The sequence below is a fragment of the Lepisma saccharinum genome, chromosome 4, assembly GCF_977018435.1.
Source record: "Lepisma saccharinum chromosome 4, izLepSacc3.1, whole genome shotgun sequence".
NCBI classification, from domain to species: domain Eukaryota; kingdom Metazoa; phylum Arthropoda; class Insecta; order Zygentoma; family Lepismatidae; genus Lepisma; species Lepisma saccharinum.
The window spans coordinates 91,629,576-91,655,406 of record NC_139232.1 but is presented as its reverse complement, the minus strand read 5'-3'; the positions used below and the strand labels follow the sequence as shown (position 1 = coordinate 91,655,406).

General features: G+C 38.0%; 1 protein-coding gene across 1 annotated transcript in view; it reads left to right on the top strand.

The window, feature by feature from the left end:
- Window positions 1-396: 396 nt before the first annotated feature.
- Window positions 397-25,831, top strand: part of LOC145987260 (uncharacterized) — a 309,766-nt gene continuing 284,331 nt past the window's right edge. The window contains exon 1 of the mRNA XM_083121775.1: window positions 397-1,201. Coding sequence (XP_082977901.1) covers window positions 1,129-1,201 — 73 coding nt within the window. The 5' untranslated portion in view covers window positions 397-1,128. The remainder of the gene's footprint in view (window positions 1,202-25,831) is intronic.

The window sequence follows — 25,831 nt, the reverse complement described above, 5'->3', positions numbered from 1 at the left end:
AAAAAAAATGGGGGTCGAAAAGGAACTTGCGTTATAGGCAAAGTGTTAAAGTGAGTCCAACGCGCGTGTTCTCGCGCTCTCGCAACACTGAGAGAGAGAGAGGGATGGAGAAAAGAGAATGAGGCACCGCACAGAGGTTTCGGAGAGTTCAAACGCGGTAGAAGCGAGAGAGAGAAATGCGTTCTGCGCCTGCGCGTCGCTATCCTCAGTTGTCCGGGAAACGGACGCCAACGTCCCGAAGCCCACCCACTCCAATACTACGACCTCCTCCAGCGCCACCGTTGCACACAGCCCCCCGCCCTCCTCTCGCCCCCACCCGCTACGGCACCCCCCGCCCATCCAAACATTGACGACGTCGAAGAACGGCGAACCTCTACTCACCAGTCGCGACGGTCCTGTCAGCAACGCGCTTTGCTTTGAGTTCTCCGGAGTTCGTTTCCCGACTGAGACAAGAGGAAAACAAAGAAACAAAGAAAACAAGCTAAGCTTAAAATGGGCGTCCTGTTTTAGCATCCCGGTGGGGAACAGGTGCGAGACGTCATTCACGAAAGTAGTGCGACAGAGAGGGAGAGACAGCGGTGAAGGATTGAAACCAGGAGGTGCAACACCCCAAACCGGTTTCCCCATCACTATGTCAACGTTCTCATCAGCTCTGATGCCAACCAGCTGTTTAACGCACCGTAGTGGTAGCGCTTGAAAAAGGAAAAACGCCCTTTTGGATTCACAGAATTCCTATTTGGTTTTTGGCAACCAGTGCGGTGTCTATTTACTGTGTAAACAGTTCAACAACAAAACCTAGAACTGACACAACCGGAAGATACAGTTGTGATTGTGCGGTGAGAAATCACATGCAGGCACAGTGATTGCAGTGCAAAGTGTCAATCTGTGATTTTTACTCAAGTCGACTTCAAACGACTGTTGGCGCCAGGAAAAACGAATCATTGGGAATTGCGTTCGGTTTGCCGAGAAACTTGAAGCACTATACCAGTGTTCGTAAGTGTACTGTTGCGCGAAATCTTGGCGTTAACTTACACTTAACGTTGTTCGTGTGTTCCGAGAGAGTGGTGGACTAAAATATTGGGTCATTTCTAGCTCATATGCCCCCTAGTCCATGCAATTCCTGCAGTTATGGGTGCAGACCCTAGAGGAATAAAATGCTTCTTGCTGTGGGTATCCATATTGTACCAGGCATCATTCTGTGGTAAGTCAAAACTTTATTTTCCTCTTTTTCTTTTTGTCCCGAAGAAATAAATTAGTTTGTGCGAAAATAATATATTTTCTACGCTGCAAATTGTGCGACTGTAATTTTTCTGTTGGCAATTTGCATGCCGTCGTAATGTCGTGTGTTCGAATTATGCCTGCACGAATATCTTCATGGGCGTCCTGTAGGGGAGGCAAGGGGGGCCGTGTCCCCCCTGGGAAACGAAAGTCAACCAAAAGTTACATATTTCACACATATAATTTAATTTCAGCCACAATAATGTGTGTTAATTATTACACGAACATGATAAATTCAAATTTAAGCAAGGTTTTTTGAGAGATGAACACTATTATTGAGGAAAATATGCCATGTTGGCCCCCCTGGAAAAAAATACCTTCCTTGCCCCTCCCTGGAAAAAACCTGCAGACGTCCATGAATATCTTTATACAATCTTGAAGATTCCTGAGTCTAAACCTAGACTCATAACAGCATTACAGGTGTAGAGAGGTGGTATAGTTTGGTGTTCTTTAGCAATGTTGATTAGTGTGTGTTTACAGTTCACCATCGTATTGCGGCTGTATCTTATGACTGCCGATAATCATAAATACAAAATAAGATTTCATAAATTTTGTAAAATAATTTGTACCACACCCAACCTGCAAATGGATACTATCAATATTGTATATTGTGTACATACACCCACACACGCGCGCGCGCGCGCGCGAAATTGGGTATTATTTTAATTGATAAACTTATAATCTCCATCCAAATTCCCACACTCGGTACGCCACTGCCCGCTCTGGTTGCTGAAGAAGACCTCAAAATCGTCTTATAGACTACATACGAAAATGCATTCAACTTCTAATACTTACCGATTTTCACCACAAAAGGGTGATACTCCTTACCTTCGCCCATGTTCATGCAGGGTTCAGTTAAAGGAACTAATATTCGTTATGACTGAAAGTAGAATTGAAAAAAAGCAAAAAACACCGCACTTCTTGAAATGTTGGGAAGGAATCATTTCGCCGAGGTTCAAAATTGGTTTATGATGTCCATATTTTTAGCCTACAGTTTTATTCATGATTCATATTCAATGTTTCTTTTTTTTAGCGTTATATGTTTATGGAATACGAAAATGAAATATTTCGACACTTCCAGATGTGCATGTATTTTGAGGCTCGAGTACATTTCGGTGTGGAGATCTAGCTGACAGCACTCCACCTCACCATTATTATACACGAAATTTAATAAAACTTTCTAATTTCTCAAACGTCATTGTTAATATAAGCCGGTCTATCAACACAAAGCAATGACTTACGAGTCTGTACGGCCAAGAAAGACAAAGCAAAGCCATACTCAGTTCCATGGTGAAGAATGAAGGTACATCTTTGCCCTGTGATCAGCACCACGCTCCAGCAACCTCTGCCGCTTCTACAGCCAGAAGGGTATGGGGAAGTCTGATTTGCAAATCCTATCTTCCTGTGGTTTAATTTGAAGACTTGTGTGGCATTTTGTTTGACACAGTGTCGACATTGTGAACGCGATTTTAAATGTTAGTAGCCAATTGCAGGTAAAGATCCACGGACTCTCGACACTGGAATTGTAACAGTAGACTTTTTAAGTCTAAGTAACCGCGTCAATGTTCGATTGTGATTCACGAACTCACCACCGAAAGTTCCAGTCTCAAGTTCTAGCCTTGGCGTGGTTGTTTCTTTGCGAAAAATGAAAGTGTGAACACGTATGTGGGAATAGTTACGAACCTGGTGAGTAAGAATAGTTAAACTCACCTATATTCTGACTACATGAGCAAGAGACCCCCCCCCCCACACACACATAAGCATTTCCGACCGTATGATGAGGACAGCATTCTAGAACCATACCCATCTGAACGGATATTTCGTAGAAACTGAATTGAAAACTTCAGGCCTGACTAAGACTTTAACCCGAGTCCTTGCATACAGTGCCATTGCTGTACGAATGTGCGACCGAGCCAGTTCCTGTTTCTCCTGATTCTTCCCTTCCGCTGTTTTACCTGTTTGAATTTCTCCGTCAGTTTAACTGCAACGAGATCTGTTGCATTTTGAAACACTGTTGCTGTCGACGGTGCCTAGTGTCTCTCAGGATTTGTATTACGTAGAAATGTAAGTGAAAAATGTAGGCTGGACAAAGATTCGAACCTGGGTCTCTAACATACCATGCCATTACTCTACCTACTCTGAGGTTGTGCGGTCCTCAGAGACTTTCGCACTAGACGACCATGAGCATTCTTTCAGGACTCGAACTTGCGCCATGCCATCCACATAGTAGCCAAGCGAGTGATATTTCAGACAAGTCAACCTAGACAAATCCCCATACTTATTCCAAATTAGTTTTGTGAAACATGGTCAACAGATGGTCTATCTTCCACTAGCTAAAATTACGCTATGCGATTGTTTTCTCGTAGTATTCCAGTTTACGTTTTCCTACCATTCATTCTTCAGATTATAAATTTAAAATAATCGAGTTTCACGACAAAAGGTGATACTTCTTACCTTTCGTGACTAATGGATAAATTATACTCCCATACAACATGATCTCAATCGAAATGCAGCTGTTCGAAAGTAGCTACTGCAACCAGTCTTCATTCAAATTTATATTAAAATATTCCACCAAAATGAACAAAGATAATACAATTAGCTAAATTCAATCCTTACCTAAACACACTTTCACAAATTATTCACTTGTGTGGTAAATACTGTGGCGTGTAAATTTCGAACTTAGCTTTGCTGCTTTTCGATCTTGGACAGCCGACTTCTGTGGCAGAGTAGTTAGCAAAACGCGCTACTACGTCAGGGGTCCCGAGTTAGAATCCCGACCTAGCAATGTTTGCTCTTTGTGAGTGTCCCTTCATCAATTTCATCTTCGCGATTAGCCAAAAGTGGTAGAAAAGCAGAATAAATAAACAAAACCAACCAATCGATCTTGGTCAGAGACGGAGTAAATAACATACCACCTTTGCTAACATATTATAGAGGCTAGGCAGTTCCCAGAGCTGCTATAACTGGGTTAAATTAGAGAAAGCAAATAGCATACCTTCAGATTGTAAGTAGTGCACATACGTCCAGGAAATACACCTTATAACTCTTAGGTTATTAGTGAGGTCGGATCCGCTTCTAACATTCAATTGATTTATTTGTTGAGGAAAAACAAATGAATATTTTTTAACAATTAGTTCCGAAGTTCGATCATCTGTCTATTGGGATAGTTTGTAATTTAATTCTGAATGTAAAATTGTATTGTTCACATCATTGTCCTATACTGTAGTATTTTAAGATACTACGTATAATTGTTTCATGTAAAATCAACCACGCCGCGTGTTAAAATGCTTGTTGTTCAAGCCGTATAAATTCAATAAAAAATTCTCAATAATCAAAGAACAATATATAGGCCTATTCGTATTTCTGATTAATTAGGCCGGGCATATATAAATAGCTAATAATTTATTAAAATCCAGAAGAATTTGGACACTACCTTCCAACAATTAGACCAAATATGTAACAAACGAATTCACACATTGTACTACGATTAGTTTTATAATTTCATCACTTCTTGATTTAAAAACATTTCATTCTTCCTTAACTTTTTTGCCTCTCACAACTTTTTTTTTTCATGTCATTTGGTAGCTCCCCCTTGTGGCAGCTGAGAACACTAAGAATTTTAATAAAATTGCCATATTTCCGCTTTTTAAGATGTTTTCCTTGATGCTCTGACGAACGATCACACGCCATGCAAGTGAAATGATTCTGTAAATGTCTTGCCGTCTGATGCAGATGATTCTTGACAGAGATGAAATGGAAGAGGAAACGTTTCAATTTCGTAAAAGATTAAGTTAGATTCTGACTGACGTCACGACATCGCGTGTAATAAGTAGACCTCGGACCTTTTGGTTCTAAAAGTGTGTTCTTAGGATCCTAAAATAGGTTCTAAAAACCATAAAATAGGTTCTAAAAACCATAAAATAGGTTCTAAAAATCATAAAATAGGTTCTAAAAATCATAAAATAGGTTCTAAAAACCATAAAATAGGTTCTAAAAATCATAAAATAGGTCCTAAAAATCTTAAGTTAGGCTCGAAAAATCCTGAAGTAGGTTCAATAGAAAGTAAAATAGTTCAAAATTCCTGAAAAATGCTGATTAGGTATAGTCACTGGCAATGGAAATGGGACACCTATATCCTGAAATACGCACTATCTTGCATAACGTTATGAGTGTTGCCTAATCCTACGGCGATGGCAGAACATACCACTGGAAATTGCAATTAAAATCCACTCTTTGCCGTACAGTTAGGCAACAATCTTTTTTCATGTTATCCACAGTCAAACTCTGCAATTTTGTCTGTGAGGATCATCTTATATGCTGAAAATAATATTTCAACAAAAACATAGTCAGTGGTGCAAACTTCAATGCTCAAATGTTACAAGGCACCGAAGTGACGCGAAAGTGAGCAAGACCACACAGATCTGAAGTTCGCACTTTGGATTGTACAGGTAAAAGTGGTACTAGACATTTTGCTTTGTTTAGAGCTTTGAAAAATCAACATGGATTTGGAGGAAGGAAAATCGACAGAGAGTACGTTTCAAACACGTTCGTCATTGAATTTGTTCGTGACCTAACAAAGCAAATGCCTCTGTGTGACATAAAAATTATGCAAAACATTTATAAATATATATAACAAGCAAAACAGTTTTTTTAGGCTCTATAAAACTTCATCAGTTGTTGCGTATTTTAACGTAACGCTGACATAACGTATTATTTCTTACATACCTCTAAAGGAAAAAATAGGTTAAAAACTTAAAATCTAAGGTCTAGTAATAAGCAATTGAGATATTGGGAAAGTTTGAACATGGTCGTCCCTGTTGGCAAAATTAAAAAAAAGTGTATATATAGCCTTTTGAATTAATTACTAATCAAAGTAATAAACGGGTTAGTAAGTACCATACTCCGATCGCATGTGTTAATATAGCAAGATTGTATTAAGTAAGACAATGGAACATTTGACCTTAATGTGAAAGATGTACAAATTTAACGAAGAAATGTTCATTCTTTGAAGATTTACGTAATTACAAAAGTACCAATATATTGCATATGGCTAAACACACGGCCATGAAAATAGGCTGCTGGGCAGAATTTGCGCTGGTGCCACATATGGGAAGAGCATAGCGAGAGCGGGACGAAAGCAGCTGGTTTCAGCGGACTGTATGGCAACGTCAACCGGGCTGCGTTGACTAGTTCGATCGTGAGGCCGACCTCTCTCCGGGCCACTTTTGTATCATCCCTAGCCTTTAGAGCAAATACTGTCAGTTTGTATCACAAATACCAATTCTACAACTGTATAACGAGATCTTTTATTCTCTTAAACCTCCGAACACATGGGATTGTGCGTAGCAACAGCGCAAACTTCTGCAACCCGGCTAAGTTCGTGGCAGTGCGGTTCAGAACGTTTGCTTCCTCGTGTGCTTCACATCCGGTTTCCTCCGTCTCCTGGAATGTTCCGACTTGCATTGGAGAATTCCATAGGAAACGGAGGTTAAAAAGTACAGCGGAACTGACTATAAGCAAAGGGTGCCCTCTTTTAGTAAGAACTAAATAGTGCATCGTTGACAGTAGCAGCCAGTGTCACCACAAGGAATCGGATATAAGCTATCTATTTTTCTCCTCTTGTTGTTCACTGTATAATCCAAGTAAAAAGTTAAAAATCACGTATCTTCTTTTATTACCAAAAGTGCTCTAACTATCATGGTTAACTAAGCGATTTACGTCGCCTTTGCATCTGTAGGCTAATTGTGACGATGAGGGTGAATGAAAATGAGATGAAATGTGTGAAGGACAAACAACGTGAAACACACATGCCCTGATATAGATTACAACCCACACTCTTGTGCGCTGAGATTGAGTCGAACACTCAACTTATGGGTCTCCACCGAGTCGGCAAATTTCCAGTGTGTCCCACGTAATACGTTAAAACAGGAGCATTCTTCTCAAATTGCGAATGAAGATAATCAGTAATTTCGAAAAGAATTTGCAAGAGGCGATGCATACGGTGCAATTCATATTATTACAAACAATTCCCTACTAGCAAATACATGACAGTGCGGACACGCTCTGAGTTCGTTCGTTAATCTCTTTAATAAATTTAGCATTTATCCTCATCGTCGCGATTGATCTAGATGAGATTCTGGCCTCATCAGCGCATTGGTTACTTTTCCCGTAACACAATAACACAAAACTGAGGACCGGGTCTTAACAAGAAAGAAAATATATATGTTTAAAATTACAGAATCGATTTTTGAAACTAATACATTCATAAATTCCTTAACAATAATTAAAACGGTACTGTTTCCAAGAATAAAATCTCCATACATTAGTTAAAAGCTGAGGCTTTAAAGGGGCACTCAGCACACACAAGGACAGACACAGGACACAGGGGAGTATACTGGCAGTGGGTCCAGACGCCCGAGTCTCATTGGCCTGCAAGACAGAGGATACAGGAATGTACTGCGTGGAAGTGAGTTTGAACTTTGGTTGTTGTTGCTTGTTATTGATTTGGATCATTTTACTTCTCATTTCTGCCACTTTTGGATAATCGCGAAGATGAGGATGAGTGGTGATGAAATTGATGAAGGGACATTCACAAATAACACCCATGACCAGACCGGGATTCAAAACTGGAACCTCTGGCCTCGTAGAGCTCTACTCTAACCACTCCGCCACGGAATTGGGTGGATTCTCAGGGCATCTCTTACACACCCCGGTCAACACTGAATAACCACTACAGAAGAATATTCAATTGAATTGTTATTGATTTCCTTTATTTTACTTCGCTTTTTGTGCCACTTTTGGCTAATTTGCGAAGATGGGGATGAGCGATGACATGATGAAATTGATGAATGAACACTCACAAAGAACACCCATTCCCAGGCCAGGATTCAAACCCGGGACCCCTGGCGTCATAGCGCGATGTGCTAACCACTCCGCCACGGGGGGCGGCAGTTTAGAAGAAGACACATACAACAGAGAAAACCTCCTGTCAGTAGAGAAGATTTCATTTCAAGCGAATTGAATATTCACTACAGAAGTATAGAGTGGAAAAGGCCAACCCCCGTGGCGGAGTGGTTAGCATATCGCGCTACGATACCAGGGGTTCCGGGTTCGAATTACGACCTTAGCATGGATGTTTGTGAGTGTCAACTCATCAATTTCATCATATTATCACTCATCCCCATCTTCGCAAATTAGCCAAAAGTGGCACAAAAAGCGAAGTAAAATAAAGCAAATTAAATCAAATATACGGGGGGGGGGGAAATGGAATGAAAGAACAGCCATGTCCCTCTGTATTATCTCTGGTCACGGAAAATCAGAACGAGTCAAGCCAATCTGCTGTAAAACAGGTTGCGGTCTTCCCAGGCGTTTCCCCTAACAGAACAAGCCAGACGATGGAATGATATTTCCCACCCACGATAGACTTCTTTCATTTATTTCATCCATCAACCTCGTAACTACTGCAAAACCGAAGGCAGGCATCAATTACCATGGGAACTATGCGCTTTGCTAGATAATAGTATTATGCCAAATATACGAGCAGCAAATAATTGGAACCGTGAAACTAAGTATTAATAACAAATTTCTTCCTATTCAAAAAGTGAGTCTCCAATTAGCATTGGTTAATTTATTTAGTGTCTTCATGTTGGAAAGTGCGAGCCAAGTACCGAAATTTTCATAGCACTATGTTGGTAAATAAGCACTCAATCACATTTATCAATATCAATTCTATCTTATACATAGGTCAAACTTTAGTAGATTCTTCCTCAAACCTGTGAAACGCTTCAGGTTTACACAGTGCACAGACTTCAGGGCAAGAGGGGTTGGATTCATAAAATTTTGACCCCTGCCGACATTATTATTATTAACAAATTTGTTATCATGCTACATAGCTTCCACTAATTGTAATTATTTGTATTAATAACGCTTGTAAACTTTAAAATATAGACACATCTGATTAAAAATTATTCATTACATTTTGTTTTCGTCTAATATCTGTAGCGCCACTTTCATTATGCATTTCGTCACACAACACTAATACCGCATACGCCCCAAAGCAAGAGAAATCGACACTATATTACGGAAGCCACACTGGCTGCGATATGAGAAGCACATATGTTGATTTCAACCGTCAATAAACTTCGACTTCACTTTCAATTGCTAGCATTCGACAAGTTTATATTCGTTTCTTTTGGTGGGAACAATTGAATATATTGGAGCAATGTTAAGTGACCTCTGAAAATAGAGTTGTGATATAAGAAGTTATTTAAAAGCTTGGAACTCCTTTATCTTACTTTACTTGGCACTTCAGCGTCTAATTTCTGTACGCCTCAATAAACTTGCGGCTCCTAGTTTACAGCCTAGGATAGCCTAGTGGCAAATTCCACCTGCTTCAGGGGCAAAACGGTCTTGAAATGTGCAAGTGCTTATTCTTGCTGTATTACCATAATACACTCTTTTCAGGTAGAATTTATGCAAAGTTGCTCAGCATAAAAGCGATAGCAACAAGTATATTGAGGTTGCTTGGATGGGGTGTCATGCTGTATAAGGTGCCAGTAAACGTCCTCAGGCTGCTTTTACGCGAGGTTATTTACTGTCTCGAGTTACAAATGCCTTTGTCGTTCTCGATCTGCGCCTCTTCTCGCTCTATCTTGTTCTCGTCTCAGTCTCGTCTTGAGCCTCGAAATATATACAGGGTACCACCAAACAAATTTCCACAGAGTTCAGAAGTCACTTTTCTTAATTACTTTTTTCTGTTTAACTGTTTAACTTCCCCTCTAGACACCAGGAGTTCTCGAAAATCGGGGTTTTATCCTGAACTTGTATGCAACCACGCAGCACAAGTTCCCAATTGTCGCTAGTGGATGAACTTTGCAATCATTTTCGAAAAAAATACACGACATAGGTATAAACAAACAGTAAATAAATATCCATTTCCGACGTCTGGAGGTGTCGAATAGGGAAGTAAATATGATCTGGCATTTCATTTCAGTATCGTACCAAAGTCTCTCGTTCTTTGCCTCGTCTCGACAAGTCTCGAAATTATATAGTTTGCTAAAGTCTGAAAGCCTGTTCTGGTGCGGGACACATCTAGCTGCTAACAGTCACTAAAACCCTAAGAGCTCTAATGTTGGCCCTCCTAACCTAACCACATGTGCATATTAGAACTAAGTGGAATTGTAGGTTGGGAATTGTTAGGTTAGGAGCGCCAAGTTTAGAGCTCTTAGTAATTAGTTTTAGTGGAGCTTAGCAGTTGCATGTGCCCTGAACCAGACTCGGTTATCGACTCGATATTTGTAGACCATCTCCATACCCTCCCTACTATTCCTAGTAACTAGATACATTTCAAAATAAATCACCACATGAGAATTATTCGAACGGCAATTGATGAACTTTCTCCTTGGATTAAAAATAATAATAATAATAAAATTCCCCATGTGAAGAGTAACAGGGGAAAAAACAGAGACATCAAATTTCTGTCGTAAGCGAGATATTTATGTCATTTCCTGCCACGTGGATGTTGTGCTGGATATATGCTATTTGTACATTTTAATTTACATATCCAGTAATGTTTTACAACTAGAATATATTTCACGAATGTTCTTACCTATTTTCCACCAACCTGGCCCTTCATAACACATGTACAATGCTTAATTTATTCAACTATAAACATTTTCTATGAATTTTGTTACCTTGATATTTTCATACTTGAAATACATGAGGATCATTATAATTTAATGACAATTACCTTTCATTTTCGCTAACCTTCAGTAACGAAATGATCAGCTAGCTTCCGGCTGACACATGCAACCCCATCTATGAGCTAAAAGATAAATCTTGAAAAAGTGACTCAAAGTAACTTGGTTATTTTTAACTTAATATTAACCGTAACCGAGGTGCATTTGAAAAGGAGTAACTGTAATTTCAGCCGAAATACTTTTTAATCAACATTATGGTTACTTAAAAAGTAACATTCCAAGCACTGGTTGATTTACCACAGATGGAAGGGAAACAAGAAAGTATAATGTGTTTCTGAAACTATTAACACTAACTGTAATTCGTTGCTTTACGTTATCTTACATGAGTTACATTACGTTATCTTACTTTAGTTACTTTGTTAATTAAAGTCTGTCGAATGGACAAATTAAATAAAGAACTCATCCTTACTACATCTGCCACATTGTGGACAGAATATTATATGACACTATAATATACAGGGTAATTGAAAATAAATAAACCATTTTACAAATTTAGTATAAAACAAGAAATTACAATAAAAGCGAGTGAAAAGAATATATGGACGGAACACTTTCGAACTTTCAGTACCATCACGAAGTTCAATTGTGGACCGTATGTCGTACTTCATACGATCAAGCGATAATCATACACTTGCAATACACAGAACAGTTGGTTCACAGCATTGATTTCAATAGCATTAGCAACATAGAATTGTCTTCGCAAACTCCAACAGACAATACATCCTTCCAGTAGCTGCGATCGTGTGCCAGAACTGGTGGGTAAAGGACAGTTTACTTTTTCTTGGTAGATAAGGCTTAGCATTAAGAGGTCATGGTTGCGCAAAGAAGTGGGAAAAACTAGAGAATAATTGCTGCCATTGCATCCTTCTTCACTGCGATTAACCTAGGAGGCAGTAAAGTAAAGTAAACTAACTAAAGAAGAAATTAAGATATGGCTTTTGTTGTTCTGTCGCCATTTTTACGGCGCTAGCGCCTCTAGCGGAGAACCAAAAGCGTATTCCAACTATGAATTCTGCATGCTTGCGTTCGTGTTTTTATTATTGATATTTTACATGCTCTTCTATTAAAATAATTACCTCATACTAAATACAAATGCTGTTTCAATCTTTTGACTTGTCCTGGATATTCAAATACAATCCACACGGCAAAAGAGATATTTCAGTTTTAAATTATCCGTAAGTTCCAATCAAAATATTTTCTTTAACTTATATAACGATTACAATGGGGCATCATTCGCATGAGAGAGAAGTCCGGAAAATTAATCGAGAAATGAACGGTTAAAAATCTGATTTAAAAAAAAAAATACCAACTCCCTTTGGTCAATAGTGCCGTTAGTCACGGCATTCTTATCTTTGTTTGATATTTAATCGTTAAAGCTGACGGTCTTTTATACGTAAAGCTTCATAAAAAAATATGATTTCGCCACACTTGAGGGTTTTTCTAAATAGAACTTCGAGCTGTCGGCAAAATTATCGCTACAATAATATTAACAAAGACAAACAACTGGATGTTAAAACAATATATTTTCTGATTTGTTTGGACAGAATGTTTTGACCATTGCTCTTAAAAAAAAATCGGCAAAAGTTTCCAGAAGTAATTCTATTACGCATACATAATACACTGAAGAAATTTTCCAAGCATTCAAGGGTAATGAATCAAATTTGCAACCGCACCAAATCAAAATACATGACAAATTGACAAATAAACATAGTAGGTATCTCCTTGCGATAGGAGAGAAAGGGAAAAGGTTTTGTTTTATTTTCCCTTCATGCACAAATAGGCTAATTGGGACTAGACCTACAGTTTAAAGTGGCATCCGATCCCCTGTGCGTAATAATATGTTATCCCAATAGACATTCGCAATAATAGAAAGTTAATAAAAAATTACAGTCTATTTAAAATTCAACAAACCTGAAAATTTGGGGGAGCAAGTACCCTCTTGACCCCACCAAGTTACGCCTATGTTTTCAAGGATAGTTTTTAGCCCCAAGATGAAACCCTTATCAATCAAAATTTCAAGAATACGCATGAATGGTTTATCTTCAACAAATATCGAATATTTCATTGAATGTAGAAAATACTCAATTTCCCAGTATTGATCAATAGCGGATTTCTGAAATTAATTGTTTCATTTTTTTTTCATGTTACTGCTAAGTACCTGGAAACCAAGTGTGGAAATAACAATTTATGTTAATTATTTTCTCAAAATATTTTACATCATAACCAAATTGTTGACACTTACTCTTACTGATGAAAGTTGCACGAACCTAAGAAAACTTGGCTATCATCTTCAAAACACAATAGCAATGAATATCCCTGGAACAGTAAGAGAAACACTATTCTATAGCTACGAGAAACGACCGGGACGTGTTAGCGAGAGACGTCTGGTTCTTTAGGCCGAGGATTTCAGCGATCGTTTCTTCGTGCAAGCAGTTCTGGAGCTTCCCTCAAATAATCTCCAGGGAGCACTATCTGGGATTTCAGAACCGTCACGAGCATTCTCTTGTGTTCTTTCGTGGCAGTGTGATTTTTCTTTTACTTTATCTCACCAGCTGAAATTCTGGTCTCCTGGCGCCTTCAACACTGCTGGAGAATATATTCGTGTTCTCGGCAATGATAAGCTCATGCTTATGAGAAGGGAACAGGTTTATATGTAAATATTAGGGATGGCCAAATCCGGATAAAATTTTATTCGGATAACGGATGATTATCTATCTGGATTTCAAATATCCGAAATAGCTGAATCTGTTTATTATCCGGATAGTTTAACTGCTTTACTGCATCTCCGCATATTCTATTATTCGTCAGTGTACAAATCTTGCATCCAACCTGTTTATCTGGTTTAGGAATTCTCCGCATATCTTACTTAGTTCAGTATAAATGCAAAAAGCTTTCCACCGTAACAAAAATAACGTAAATGGCATACTATATAGAACATAGCATCCTCAGTTTGGTCTCAAGGTTTTTTGTTTGGTAATTCCTTAATTTCAGACACTAATTTTACCCGAATAATTTACTGAACTTGAAAAAGTAGATATCGATCTGAATACTCGGATATTATGAATAACCGTATTAGCCTGATGTGCGGATATTCGGATTATTCGTATTATAAGAATATTCTGATATTCTTATTATTGGTTGCATCCGAAACGGATATCGGATAATTGTAAACCTGGATACCGGTTATCGAGATTTCGTGGCAATCCCTAGCTAAATATAATATATTTTATCTTCATATCGTACTAAAGTTGTTTTTGAAATTTTGTATCTTCATTGTTAATTGTGTTTTTTTGGTCGAAAATTGGTATTTTTATTTTACACATTTTTACAAATTTTAGTTTTTAGCATATTCTTCACATATTTTAGTTATTTTTACACGTAATTTCCGTATTTTCAAACGTTTTTCAACATACGTATATATCATATTCACACTATTACTACATTTTCTGTATTCTGATTATTTTTTGCTGTGTTTATTTTAAATCTTGACAATAGAAAATTAATCAGTTATTCTTTCTACTCAACAATATACAATGCACGCTCAATGTATCGCAGTGAAATCCATTGCATATTTTAAATATGATCCCATTATTGCGATTCACTTGTGAAGACTTAAATTTTGTTTTGAAATATATTGTTTTCTTAATACAAAATAAAGTAGATTTGGCGTTTGAATTTGGCATTACAATTAATCCCATTTAAGCCATTTAGCTAGGTGAAGCGCTTGTTTCATGAAAATTGCCATTTTCCTCAATTGTACGTCCATATGAATCTGTTTCCTGTTAATGAGAATGAACTACCGTCAAACGGGTTATCTTCGTCATAAGACCGATAGATGTCGGTAGAAGTCGCATGCTGGTGGAAGAAAGGGAGTGTGAAGCCACACACGTGCAGTTGTGGAGCGGACATCAAGGGAGGAAGTGTGTTGTGTGCTGTTTGCAGCATTTTCTCGTGAACGATGCCAAGGACATATAAGACGGTAGTTGGTGGTCGGGACTATCAGCACTATACCTCCGATCAGGTGCAGGAGGCTTTACGACTGATCGGAAAGGGGAAAAACGGTCGCGGAAGCTTTTGATCTTACCTCTTCATGGGGGTAATTTTGACCTGCTAGGAACGTTAGCAGAGATGACGAAGTTACCCCATTTGCTGACGTATTTGCCCCCCTAATATTTGGAATTTCTTTGGTATTCCTTCAGTACATTTATAAAGGACAAAGTGTTCCTCGCGTATAATTTTCGTGTTTTCACTCGCCACGGATTTTGCAGGGCACATTAGAATATGCCAAAATCTTTACCGTTTGACGGTACGCTTTATCTCTTGGCAAGATTTAGTTAGTCAACAAGCTAGCAGACGGGAATAAGATGTGAGAAATATATGTATCACTTATCCTCATCGTTGCGATTACACAAAGTGGCTAGAAAACGATGTAAAATAACAAAAATACAAACTAGAATCGTCATTATAAGTTTATGTTTTACATTTTGTTTCAAGTTGAGTACAAAAATATGCTACAGCCTAATTAGTTATATGTTTTTACTCGCTCCCCGGCTCAATATAGAAAACACAGTTCTAGACATACTAAGGATAATTTAACAAATTTATATGATCTTTAAAAAGCTACACCAGATTTCAGCCAACCTTAATGGTTTTATAGTTTTTTGGTTCACTAGTTGGTTATACACTTCACGGGAGACGATTGCGACATACTGTGTGACGTCACACTAGATAGAACGAGGTATTTTAGCTACAAATAACGCTGAAATAGTTGTATACTACTATGTTGTGCTCTTTCTGATCACAGATTAGCCGAATTGAGTGAGAAAACCGTGTCATTCAACAATACTAGATATTTCATGTTGATTACGTGGTGTGGTGCAGAAACTGTTGCATCTAACTGTTAAAACACTGCCCCAAGTTCAAAATGTCAAGACAATAATGAATTATGTATGAGAAGTTTAGATGTTGATGAAAACTTCCAGTTCCTGCAATTTGGTGTTCGCAATACACCTTTAATTTGATGTAACCATAGTAAATAACATGAGTAAGCTCTGGGTTGTATTGATAGTACTGAAATTCAATACACTTGTTGCAACCCAGAAGAGTCCGTGAAGCACTTCACCTTGATTTCGACCTACTGGACTACAAACTTACTTTTGGGGAAATGGAATTTTACATGCAATGCCTGCCATATGTGGCAATTTCGTAAAGAAAAAAAGACAGAAAAGCTTGCTGGAGGCGCTGACGCCGTTCAACCAATCAGAAATCCCCAGGGGTCGCAACATTCATTCAGTTTCCTTCCAGACATTGCAAGCAGATCTCACTTTTCGAATCTTCCGATAATGGTGTTACCCTTAGAAACGCGAGATACGAAAATACACTTTCCTCCTTCCTGAAGGAACTACATTTTCTGGCACGGCACCAGCCCTTTAGGTCTACACAACGAACCTTTGGTTGTTAAATCAAAAAGTTAAAAGTTCGCAGTTATCTTCCGTTCAGTAATTAAAGGCAAATACTTGGAAGTTAGCTTCAGTGCAGACTAGGATAATGTTAACAGGATTCTTGGATCTTGCGTTTCGTCAGCACTGCCGCACAGGGTCGTATCCAGCAGAAAATTAGGGAGAGCTTTTAACAGGTATACTACCGCCATTATACTGATAGACTGGATTTTGTGACATTATATGTGTGGGGCTATAATTAAAAAATTACCATGATATACTAGAGACCAGAGGGCATTATTATTCTTGCACGAAGTTGTTTTCCGCACATGCTGACCAATATACATGTGTGTTTATATGTACACACACACAGAGAGAGAGAGAGAAAGAGAGAGAGAGAGGGAGAGAGGGAGAGAGAGAGAGAGAGATGTTGGCAAACACATTTGAAATGAAGAATTTTGAACAGAAGTTTAAATGATTTATTGATTTTGTTTATTTTCCTTCACTTCCTTCCACTTTTGGCTAATCGCGAAGATGAAGAGACACTCACAAAAAAACACGAGTAGGCCAGGATTCGAATTCGGGACCCCTCTGGTCGCTCACGCTGTGCTAGCCACTGCGTCACGGAGGTCGACTTTGAATGGAAGTGTGCAAAATTTTAAGAAGTTGCAAACAGCGGTTAATAATCGGAAACGTTATCAGGGATGATCATTCTGTATTTTTATAAATCTCCTCTTGTCCCTTATATATTAATTTTCGGAATAATATTGTACGGAATGAAACTTAGACCATTGGAAACCTGAGATCTCAAATTGGGGCAACCGAGTTATATTAATACTTGGACTTTCAAATCAGGGGTAGAGTAAACGATTAAAGGAAATTAAAAATCTGTAGTATATTTACGCATGTGTGCCCCGGCGCCCACCCAGCGTCGAATAACATGGGTACCTGGGGGAAACCCTGGGGGGTAAAGGCGGTCAGGGGCGTGATGCTGATCACATCACCCCCACTCACGACCGGATCAAGAAAGTGTGGGGCGTTACCCCCACACCCCCTATACGCCTTCATGGCGTAGTGCTATGCACAGGGGAACACTTTACCTTTTTTACCTTTATTGAATAAAAATTACACTCCAGTTGCAATAAATTGCCCTTGAACAATCTACGTGTACTGAACCTACCAAAACCAAAATTATGCACCAAAATGACATAAAATAATAACAAATTGAGCATATTGTAGTTTTTATTGGGTTATGTGAAGTCCTTGATATTTCATAAACGGATGAATGGCAAGCAAATGGATGTTTCCTTACTGAACGCATTAGTAAATTAAACAAAAGTTGTTAATGCAACAAATATAAAAATTTTACGAGATAATATATTACTTATATAAAGGGTGTTTCATAAAGTGCGCAGTTTTTAAATCGCTTGTCATTTTTTTGTTTTGAGGTTGGCAACACTGTTCTTATCATCTTCGTAATCTCTGATCACTCCGATTTTTACTTGAGCAATTTGTTGTCATTTGTTCAGTTTAGTTGCCATGGAGCGGTTCACTATCGAGCAACTCGTCGTTATCTTGAAAACACTTTACAGAAACGGGGAGTCTTATGCACAGACAGTTCGTAATCTTCGCGCGATCTTCGGACGTAACAATGCCCCCACTGCAACAACAGTTAGGAGGTTGGTGAAGAAATTCGAGATATTCGGGTCAGTTGCAAACATAAATTCGCCTGGACGAAAACGTAGTCGTCGCACAGATGAAAACATTGCAGTAGTGCAAGACAGTGTGAATGTTAGCCCTGCGAAGTCACTTCGCCGTCGTTCACAACAGTTGGGGATATCGGTATCCTCAGTGCAACGAATACTGAAAGACGACCTTCATATGTACCTTTACAAGGTTCAGTTGACGCAAGACATCAAAGCAACCGATCATGCGAAACGAAGAAATATGCCATATGGACATATGTCAGACATCATTTTTCACTTTTAAATCGCATACGGGCATATGCTGGACACTTTTCACTTTTCAATTATTAAATCGTAGTGAATATGTAAAATAATAAAAATAAAAGTGTCTCAAAAACTGCGCACTTTATGAAACACCCTTTAAAATGTCTACTCGTATATTGATATTTTTAGAACATGAGTGGAGTCTCAGAATTTTTTTTTCTAGATTATTAAGTAATATAACGTTACACTTTAACCTAGGAATAGTATTGTACTCATTGATACGTTGTTCAAAGAAAAACTGTGGTAGAATTGTTCCCAGCTAGAATTAACATTAAAAGTTATATATCATTCCACATGAAACACACTGGTTTTGGAATAATAGAAAAATTGCTCCAGTTAGTGGCTAAACATTGTTTCCGTCTCTGGTATAAAACAATTTCTTATAATTCTGCTCAATGTGATAATTGATTACAAAAACAACTAGTCTCATTCGATGGCCTTAATGGGTCGCACGTAAAATTAATATGGCAACATTAATCGCATACTTCATTTAATCAATCTCCATGCGGTATTCCGTAGATTTATCAAAGCGAACTTTCATGAACGAATCAAAATTTAAGCAAAAACAGTTGACTATCTCATTTTACAGTAACGGCGGATTGAAGCAAAGCGCAGGACTGCCATATCATTAATTGGAGACTCATGAAAACCTCTGAATTAAATAGCAGGATTTGTCACATGAGTAGTTTGTAACTTTCGAAGGGTGATCACGATGATCGTTGTGTAATATTAATCCTGAAAGCGTCTAATTAAAATGTTAGTTCTATGAGGATCATTTGAAGGGTATTTAGTTATCCGTCAATAATACATTCCGTTGCCTGTCTCGCACCCAATGTGAAAACGAGGATTTTCGTGATGGATAGCCCGAAGCAAAATAGAAAACATTCACATAAATAATTAAAACCGTGTTTTTTTTACCTCTGCGGCTTGTTACCGGAATGGCGTATAATTGTCGTTCAAGCATTTAATTAAATGGAATGAGTTAACTATCAGAGCATATGAAGCTCGGCTTTGTTGAGGAAATAGCCCGAGGGTAAACGACACGACATGTGCTTTGGGAAAAAAAAATATTCTTCGACCATACATTTCTATCACACAGTTTAACATGAGTCATTGTTAATGGAAAATATGACTAAACTATATGTCAAGTTCCTTTTATTATTGTGTGATATGGGTCGGATATTTATAAAATGAACTTTAAATTATTTTAAATGTCGCCAATAATAATGACGTAAGCACTAAAGCAGAGGTTCCAATTTTTTTTGGATTCGGCAATGGCTTCCCGATGGAGTAGTAATGCCTCTGCCACTTTGGAATCAAGATATACCGGGTTCGATTTCCACGTTAAACTAGGTCCAGTCGGAATTAGACTATAGGAATTAAGACCAACGTTTTGATTTTGATTCGCCGGACATTCTTAGCCACGAAGCACAATCATCGTCTTCTGCACGTAAATGTATTTTTCAAGTTTTTTTTTTTATATTCATCACAGTGTCAAAAGCACGAATTATTTTTTTATTATAGATATTTTAAAACTTGATATAAACTTATTTTTTCCATTGAAAGTAATTACAAATTAGAGCTTTAAATATGGGCATAGTTTTTTTTTATCAAAATATCAATTTACAAAGAGTCAAATGCAGCTGAGAGACAAATAATTTAAGAAATGCAGTGTAAAACAGTAAAAATATCGACGGGAAAGGGTAAAACAGGCAATATATATTTTTTTAAATAGTGACATACTTGTTTTCCCTTCATCCTTTTATTTGTATCTATTCTATATTTATTTCCGCTTACTTCTAGCTTTTCTTCCGTTTCTCTCAGTTTATTATCTCATTATTCGTACTTGATCATTTCTATTTTTACATTTTCCTTCCCCTTTCCTATCTCATTTTCTCCATTATTCTCTCTCCCTATCGACTGCTGCTGATCTCTCTGTCTATATATCTCAATTCTATTATTCCGCTACCTTCTCTCTCTCTCTCTCGTGTTTATATATATCTCTCTCTCTCTCACTGACTCCCTCTCTTTCTTTCTCTTTCTTCTTCTGTCTGTCTCTCAATCTCGCTTCTATACTTCTCTTCCCTCTCTATTTCTTTCTCTCTTTATTTCGGTCTCTCTTTCTCTCTCTGGTTGTTTATTTATATTCCTATGTGTCCTTCTTTCCTTTTCACCCTCTCTCGCTTCTTTTAATTCTAGCTTTTTCTCTATTGTTTCTTTCATGTCTCTTTTCCCTCTCACACAATGAAACACAAAGAAGATGTCAATGTATCACACTTAAGGACAACTTTTCAATATTTACCCCCCTCCCTCTTTGACAATCTTTATTTGGGGGCTATTATTATATTGCGCTCCATCCTTGATTACTCACTTTACGTTCATTTCAATAAACACCGCACGTTAATCAACACTCTCAAGAGAACAATCTACACTTGAAGACAAGATTTACACATAAGAAATCCTTCAGATATCACCAGCACACACAAACATCATTTTGAATTTCAAAACAAACGCGCGAAATCTCTTCGTATCTTCTGTTATTGTGTTCAAAAATTAACGACGCTCTCGCAGCATATTTGAGCTACCGTGGAAATAAGGTCCCGGAGGTAAAGATTTGATTACAGTTTATTTATTTTGCCTCCAAAAGGAAGAATACAGCAAACCTGCCTCGAGTTGTTTTCCACAAAAGGAAGCAATTTTCAAAGTCTCGTGAAAACTTCGCCAAGTTAAACAAGCAGTTCGGTTGGTTATTTGAACGAGCCTGTTTATTTTACACACAACGCAGTTATCTTCGGCGGTTACGGAGCCGAGTCAGCGGTAACCGAAGTTTAAATTTAACTCTTAAAAGAAGATGAGAGTAAGTAATCCGTTTGCAACGAAGGCTCCGCAGAATTTCAAACGCCTGTGTTCAGAAATTCCTCCCCTGTGCGAAATGTATTTTCAGTGGTGAATGCTGTAAAACAAAAAAGCGAAACGCTCAAAAACCAACAATTTCTGGATATGTAAACTGTAAGGGCCAAACAGACCGGCCAGTAAAAACATGACTCTGCTTTGATTTATTTATAGTGTAGGGAAATTTCCAGTTATGAGTTAAACGAGAAATGTGGCACAAAGCTACACGGTTTCGCAAATACCACCTAAGGTCAAACAGTGATTTTTGACGTTCGCCGATCCTGAATTTTGCAGAGCGTATTTGCTAATAAGTAATCAGCGGGCTTTCAAATTACCTCTCCTGAAAGTGAGATTCGCACAACAGAAGCTTGCATAGAACTCGGAATGTGCTGATTAGAATGTGATAATATTGCCTGCATGTTATGGCCATATTCTTGCCTCCAAGTGTTGCCAACTAAGACTAAATGTCACTAGAATGTTACATTTTCATTGAATCATACAATCAGCAGTAAGCCAGAGATTATCTCTGTCTTATCTCAATAAATTAAGGTATAGAATTTCCTGTATGGACAATGATCCACACAATTGCTCCTGAATAGAGTACCGTGCACAGCTACAAAACAACTAATATAATAGCAGAAGAAACTATAAAATCCAAGCGAAGACCGTACTGGATAATAAACCAAACTCCACAACCAGCAACACTTAGCATTTTGACCTCGACTGAAAAGTTAGGCATATACTTCATATCTCGGGTAAATAGAACGCGAGAGTTAAGTGTACGAACACTATGATGACAAGAAGTTTTCTTTTGGCCAAAGTTATAATTATTTATTAATTTATCTAAATGTGATTACGTCAAGGTTAGTGTGGAGGCACCTGAAATTGCCTAGTTAGTTGTCCCAATAATGACGAAGTGTTCTTTTTTAAAAAATAGAAGGCAATTAGTAGAAATTAATGTTGTGAAAAAATTATATAGAATATGTATAGGGCAAGAATTGCGTATTATAAAGGTTATAGACTGCTGTAAATTGTTTAGAACTTGGCTTTTTTTTAAAACTAAATCTGGAAAACAAACTTTCCGTAACCTGAGTGGCATTATGCGTATGTTGTGGATTATCATAATAATCTTTCCATACGTTGATAGCAGTACCATCTGGGGCAACTTTAAAAAATCAATTTTGAACAGTTGTAATGTTTTACATATCTCAGAGGATTTTTTTAAACAATTACTCGTTTCAAATAACGATGTTGATTTGAAGCATCAGATCTGTTTCTAATTTCTCCCCACAGTACGAGGAGACTTTATGTTGGTATTGACATATGTTGTTGTCTAAATATTTGGAATAAAGCATATTCTCTCTACGAGCACCTGTGAGACGAATGGCAAATACCCAAGACAGCAGCAAATACAGTGAACACAATTTTCTCTGTGCATCACAACATTGAGTCTCAACATTTATTCCGCGTTGTAAATATTGCATTGTTTGATGAGAATTTTGAATATCTGTTAATTAAAGTAGAACTTAATAAAAGGAAAGCGTTATTCGAATCGTGTTGTCAGTATGACTTTTAATGCTGTTTTGGGGGAGTGTACCTCAACAATTCGTGATTATTACATTCTGAAACAGCACCATTTTTAAACAATATATATAACGAGTCGTGCAAAACACACGTCTGAAACAGCTCCATTTTAAAACAATATATATCGAGTCGTGCAAAACACACGTCTTAAACAGCACCATTTTAAAATTATATATATATATATATGTATATCGAGTCGTGTAGGGAGAGAGAGTACCATACAGAATTACTCTGTATCTCTCTTCATCAGACAGCTACTCCCAGTCCTCATTACAAGGCTCCGAGAAAATAATATATTACTTCCACTGCCGAAGAGATTTGAGGGTGGGAGGATTCCAGTTGGCTTATTGGAAAAGTTCTGTAACTTAATCTAATTAGTTTAAAGGCTACTCCTCCAGAATCCAACTGAACGCACACGTTAAATCTTAGGCCGATTTACCCTACTATTATGATTTTTCTCTCTCGTTTGTGTTAAATACGTTTGTGCGTTACCCCCACACCACCTATACGCCTTCATGGCATGGTGCTAAGCACAGGGGAGCACTTTACCTTTTTTTGTGTTAAATACATGAAGACATCACATATATATTGTACCATAAGAAAACGATATTGGTTGGAACATTTCAAACTCAAAGTTCTCATCCAAAATATAAGAATCCAAAGCGACATTTTTCAACCAAAGTTTCCGTAAACGTAGCAAAAATCAGATGGAATATTTCGCAAGGAAAGTTTATGTTTGAAACATGAGAAGCAGAATTAATATTTGATTCCGTCCACATAGTAAAAATAAGATGGAATATTTCACAACGAAAGTTTACATGTGAAGCATAAGAATCAGAATAAACATTTGTTTCCGTCCACATAGTAAATATCAGATGAAACAATTCGCAAGCAAAGTTTCTGTCCAAAACATAAGAATGAAAACGAAAGTTTCTGTCTGCATCGTAAAAAATCAGATTGGACATTTCACTAGAAAAGTTTCCATCTATATGCGACGGACGATTTCACTTTCTATCTAAAGACTCTTAAGAAATATATTGAAACGATAGTGTGTGTTAATGTCTTAGAGAAATAGAAGTGACAATTCGCGAGGAAATTTCCTGTTTGTAATAATCTGAAGAAGTATTTCGCACGGACAGTTTGCGTGCAGACTTTAAGTATTTGAAGGAATATTTTGTATGGATAGTTTCCATCTAGATCGTAAGAATCAGAAGGGATATTTCGCAAGTTTCAATCAGATTGTGTGAATCTCATGAAAAGATATTACCCATCCAGATCGTAAAAACCAGTGGGTAGGTTTCGCAAAAAGAGGGGAAAATGTATATTCTGGGAATCAATCTGAATTATTAATACTCCTCCGAACATAGATCGAACTAAAATATAAATTGCTAATCCTCGTGGCCTATATATTCATCTACTGAATAATTCAGCACATGCATTTTCATTATCGTAGCAAAAATAATCTGGAACATAATAACTAATGTTTATTCATAATAAAAATTGAAAACGTAATTGGATAATATTCGAAAGTAACTTTGAAAATATCCAAATGGATTTCATGGATATTATCAGTGTTTTCTTGAGAGTTTAAGAAAATAGGTTGCATTCTTCGTTTGCTGCTAATATTGATGCACGATTTAAGTGATTCAAAGAACAAAGTTTCTAATCTTTCATGCCAGGAAAAAGTACTTAATTGAATTAGAATCTAGAGGAAGGTCTGGAAAGACATTTTTGGCATAACCCTGGTGTAAGAGCAGTTCCAAAGGGAGTGTGTAGCATTTGTCAATCCTTGAGGGGACACAATATGCAAAACGTTAAACTCCGGAATCCTTTGTCAGCCATAACAAATCTTACATCATTTTATTCATCCTTCCTCCAGGAATATCCCTCTGCTTCCCTGAAATTCCAGAAATACCTCACTGGAAGCAACCAAACCCCTAGGGAGGCGAGAGGACAAAGGAGGGAAGATATAGTGACTTGGGACCTCTCGTTATGACTCTGTAATCACGGGCTGTAAAACAAGACAGGGGACCGCATATCCCTTCGTTGGCTATACTCATTTGTTTGCGGCAGGACACAAGAGACGCCGCCCTGGCGCTCGTTAACATGCATTGCCCTCCTCCGCCCATACTCGCATTTTGTCGTGTATTTATTCCCTTTGGAAGGGGTGGCGACGGATGCAGTGTGGATCGCTTGTACCTCGCCTTTCTGCAGACGTATTCCCCAAAGACCCTGCTGGTCCCGCTGTGGAGATCCACTGAAAGTTTGCTGGCGTGGAACAATCCTTATTGCCAGACTACAAGGTTTAGTGGTTAACATATCGCGTAGAGAATCGAGAGATCTTCGAATCCGGTGAGGGAAGATTGCAAGTTGTGATTCTTCTCTCACTCATGTTCGGTTTTCACGCTCTTTGGGTCTCTAGCACTTTTCTTTGGTCTTCACTTCACTAGCTTCGGTCTTCTCTCACTTTTTCTTGGTCTTCCCCTCACTCTCTTCGGCCTTCTCTCACTTTTGTTTGGTCTTCAGTTCACTATCTTGAGTCTTCTTCCACTTTTCTTCGGTCTTCTCTCATTTTTTTTTCTGTCTTCACTTTACGGGTTCTCTCTTTTCTTTTATCTTCACTTCACAGTCCTCGATCTTCTCTAGCTTTTCTTCGGTCTTCACTTCACTATATTCGGTCTTCTCTCACTTCCCCTTGGTCTTCCCTCCACTATCATCGCTCCTCTCTCGCATTGCTTCGGTCTTCTCTTACTTTTTTCTGTCTTCACCTTTCTGTTATCTCTCTTTTCTTTGGTCTTCTCTCACATTTCTTCGGTCTTCACTTCACTCTCTTCAGTCTTCTCTCACTTTCCTTCACTCTTCACTTCAGGCT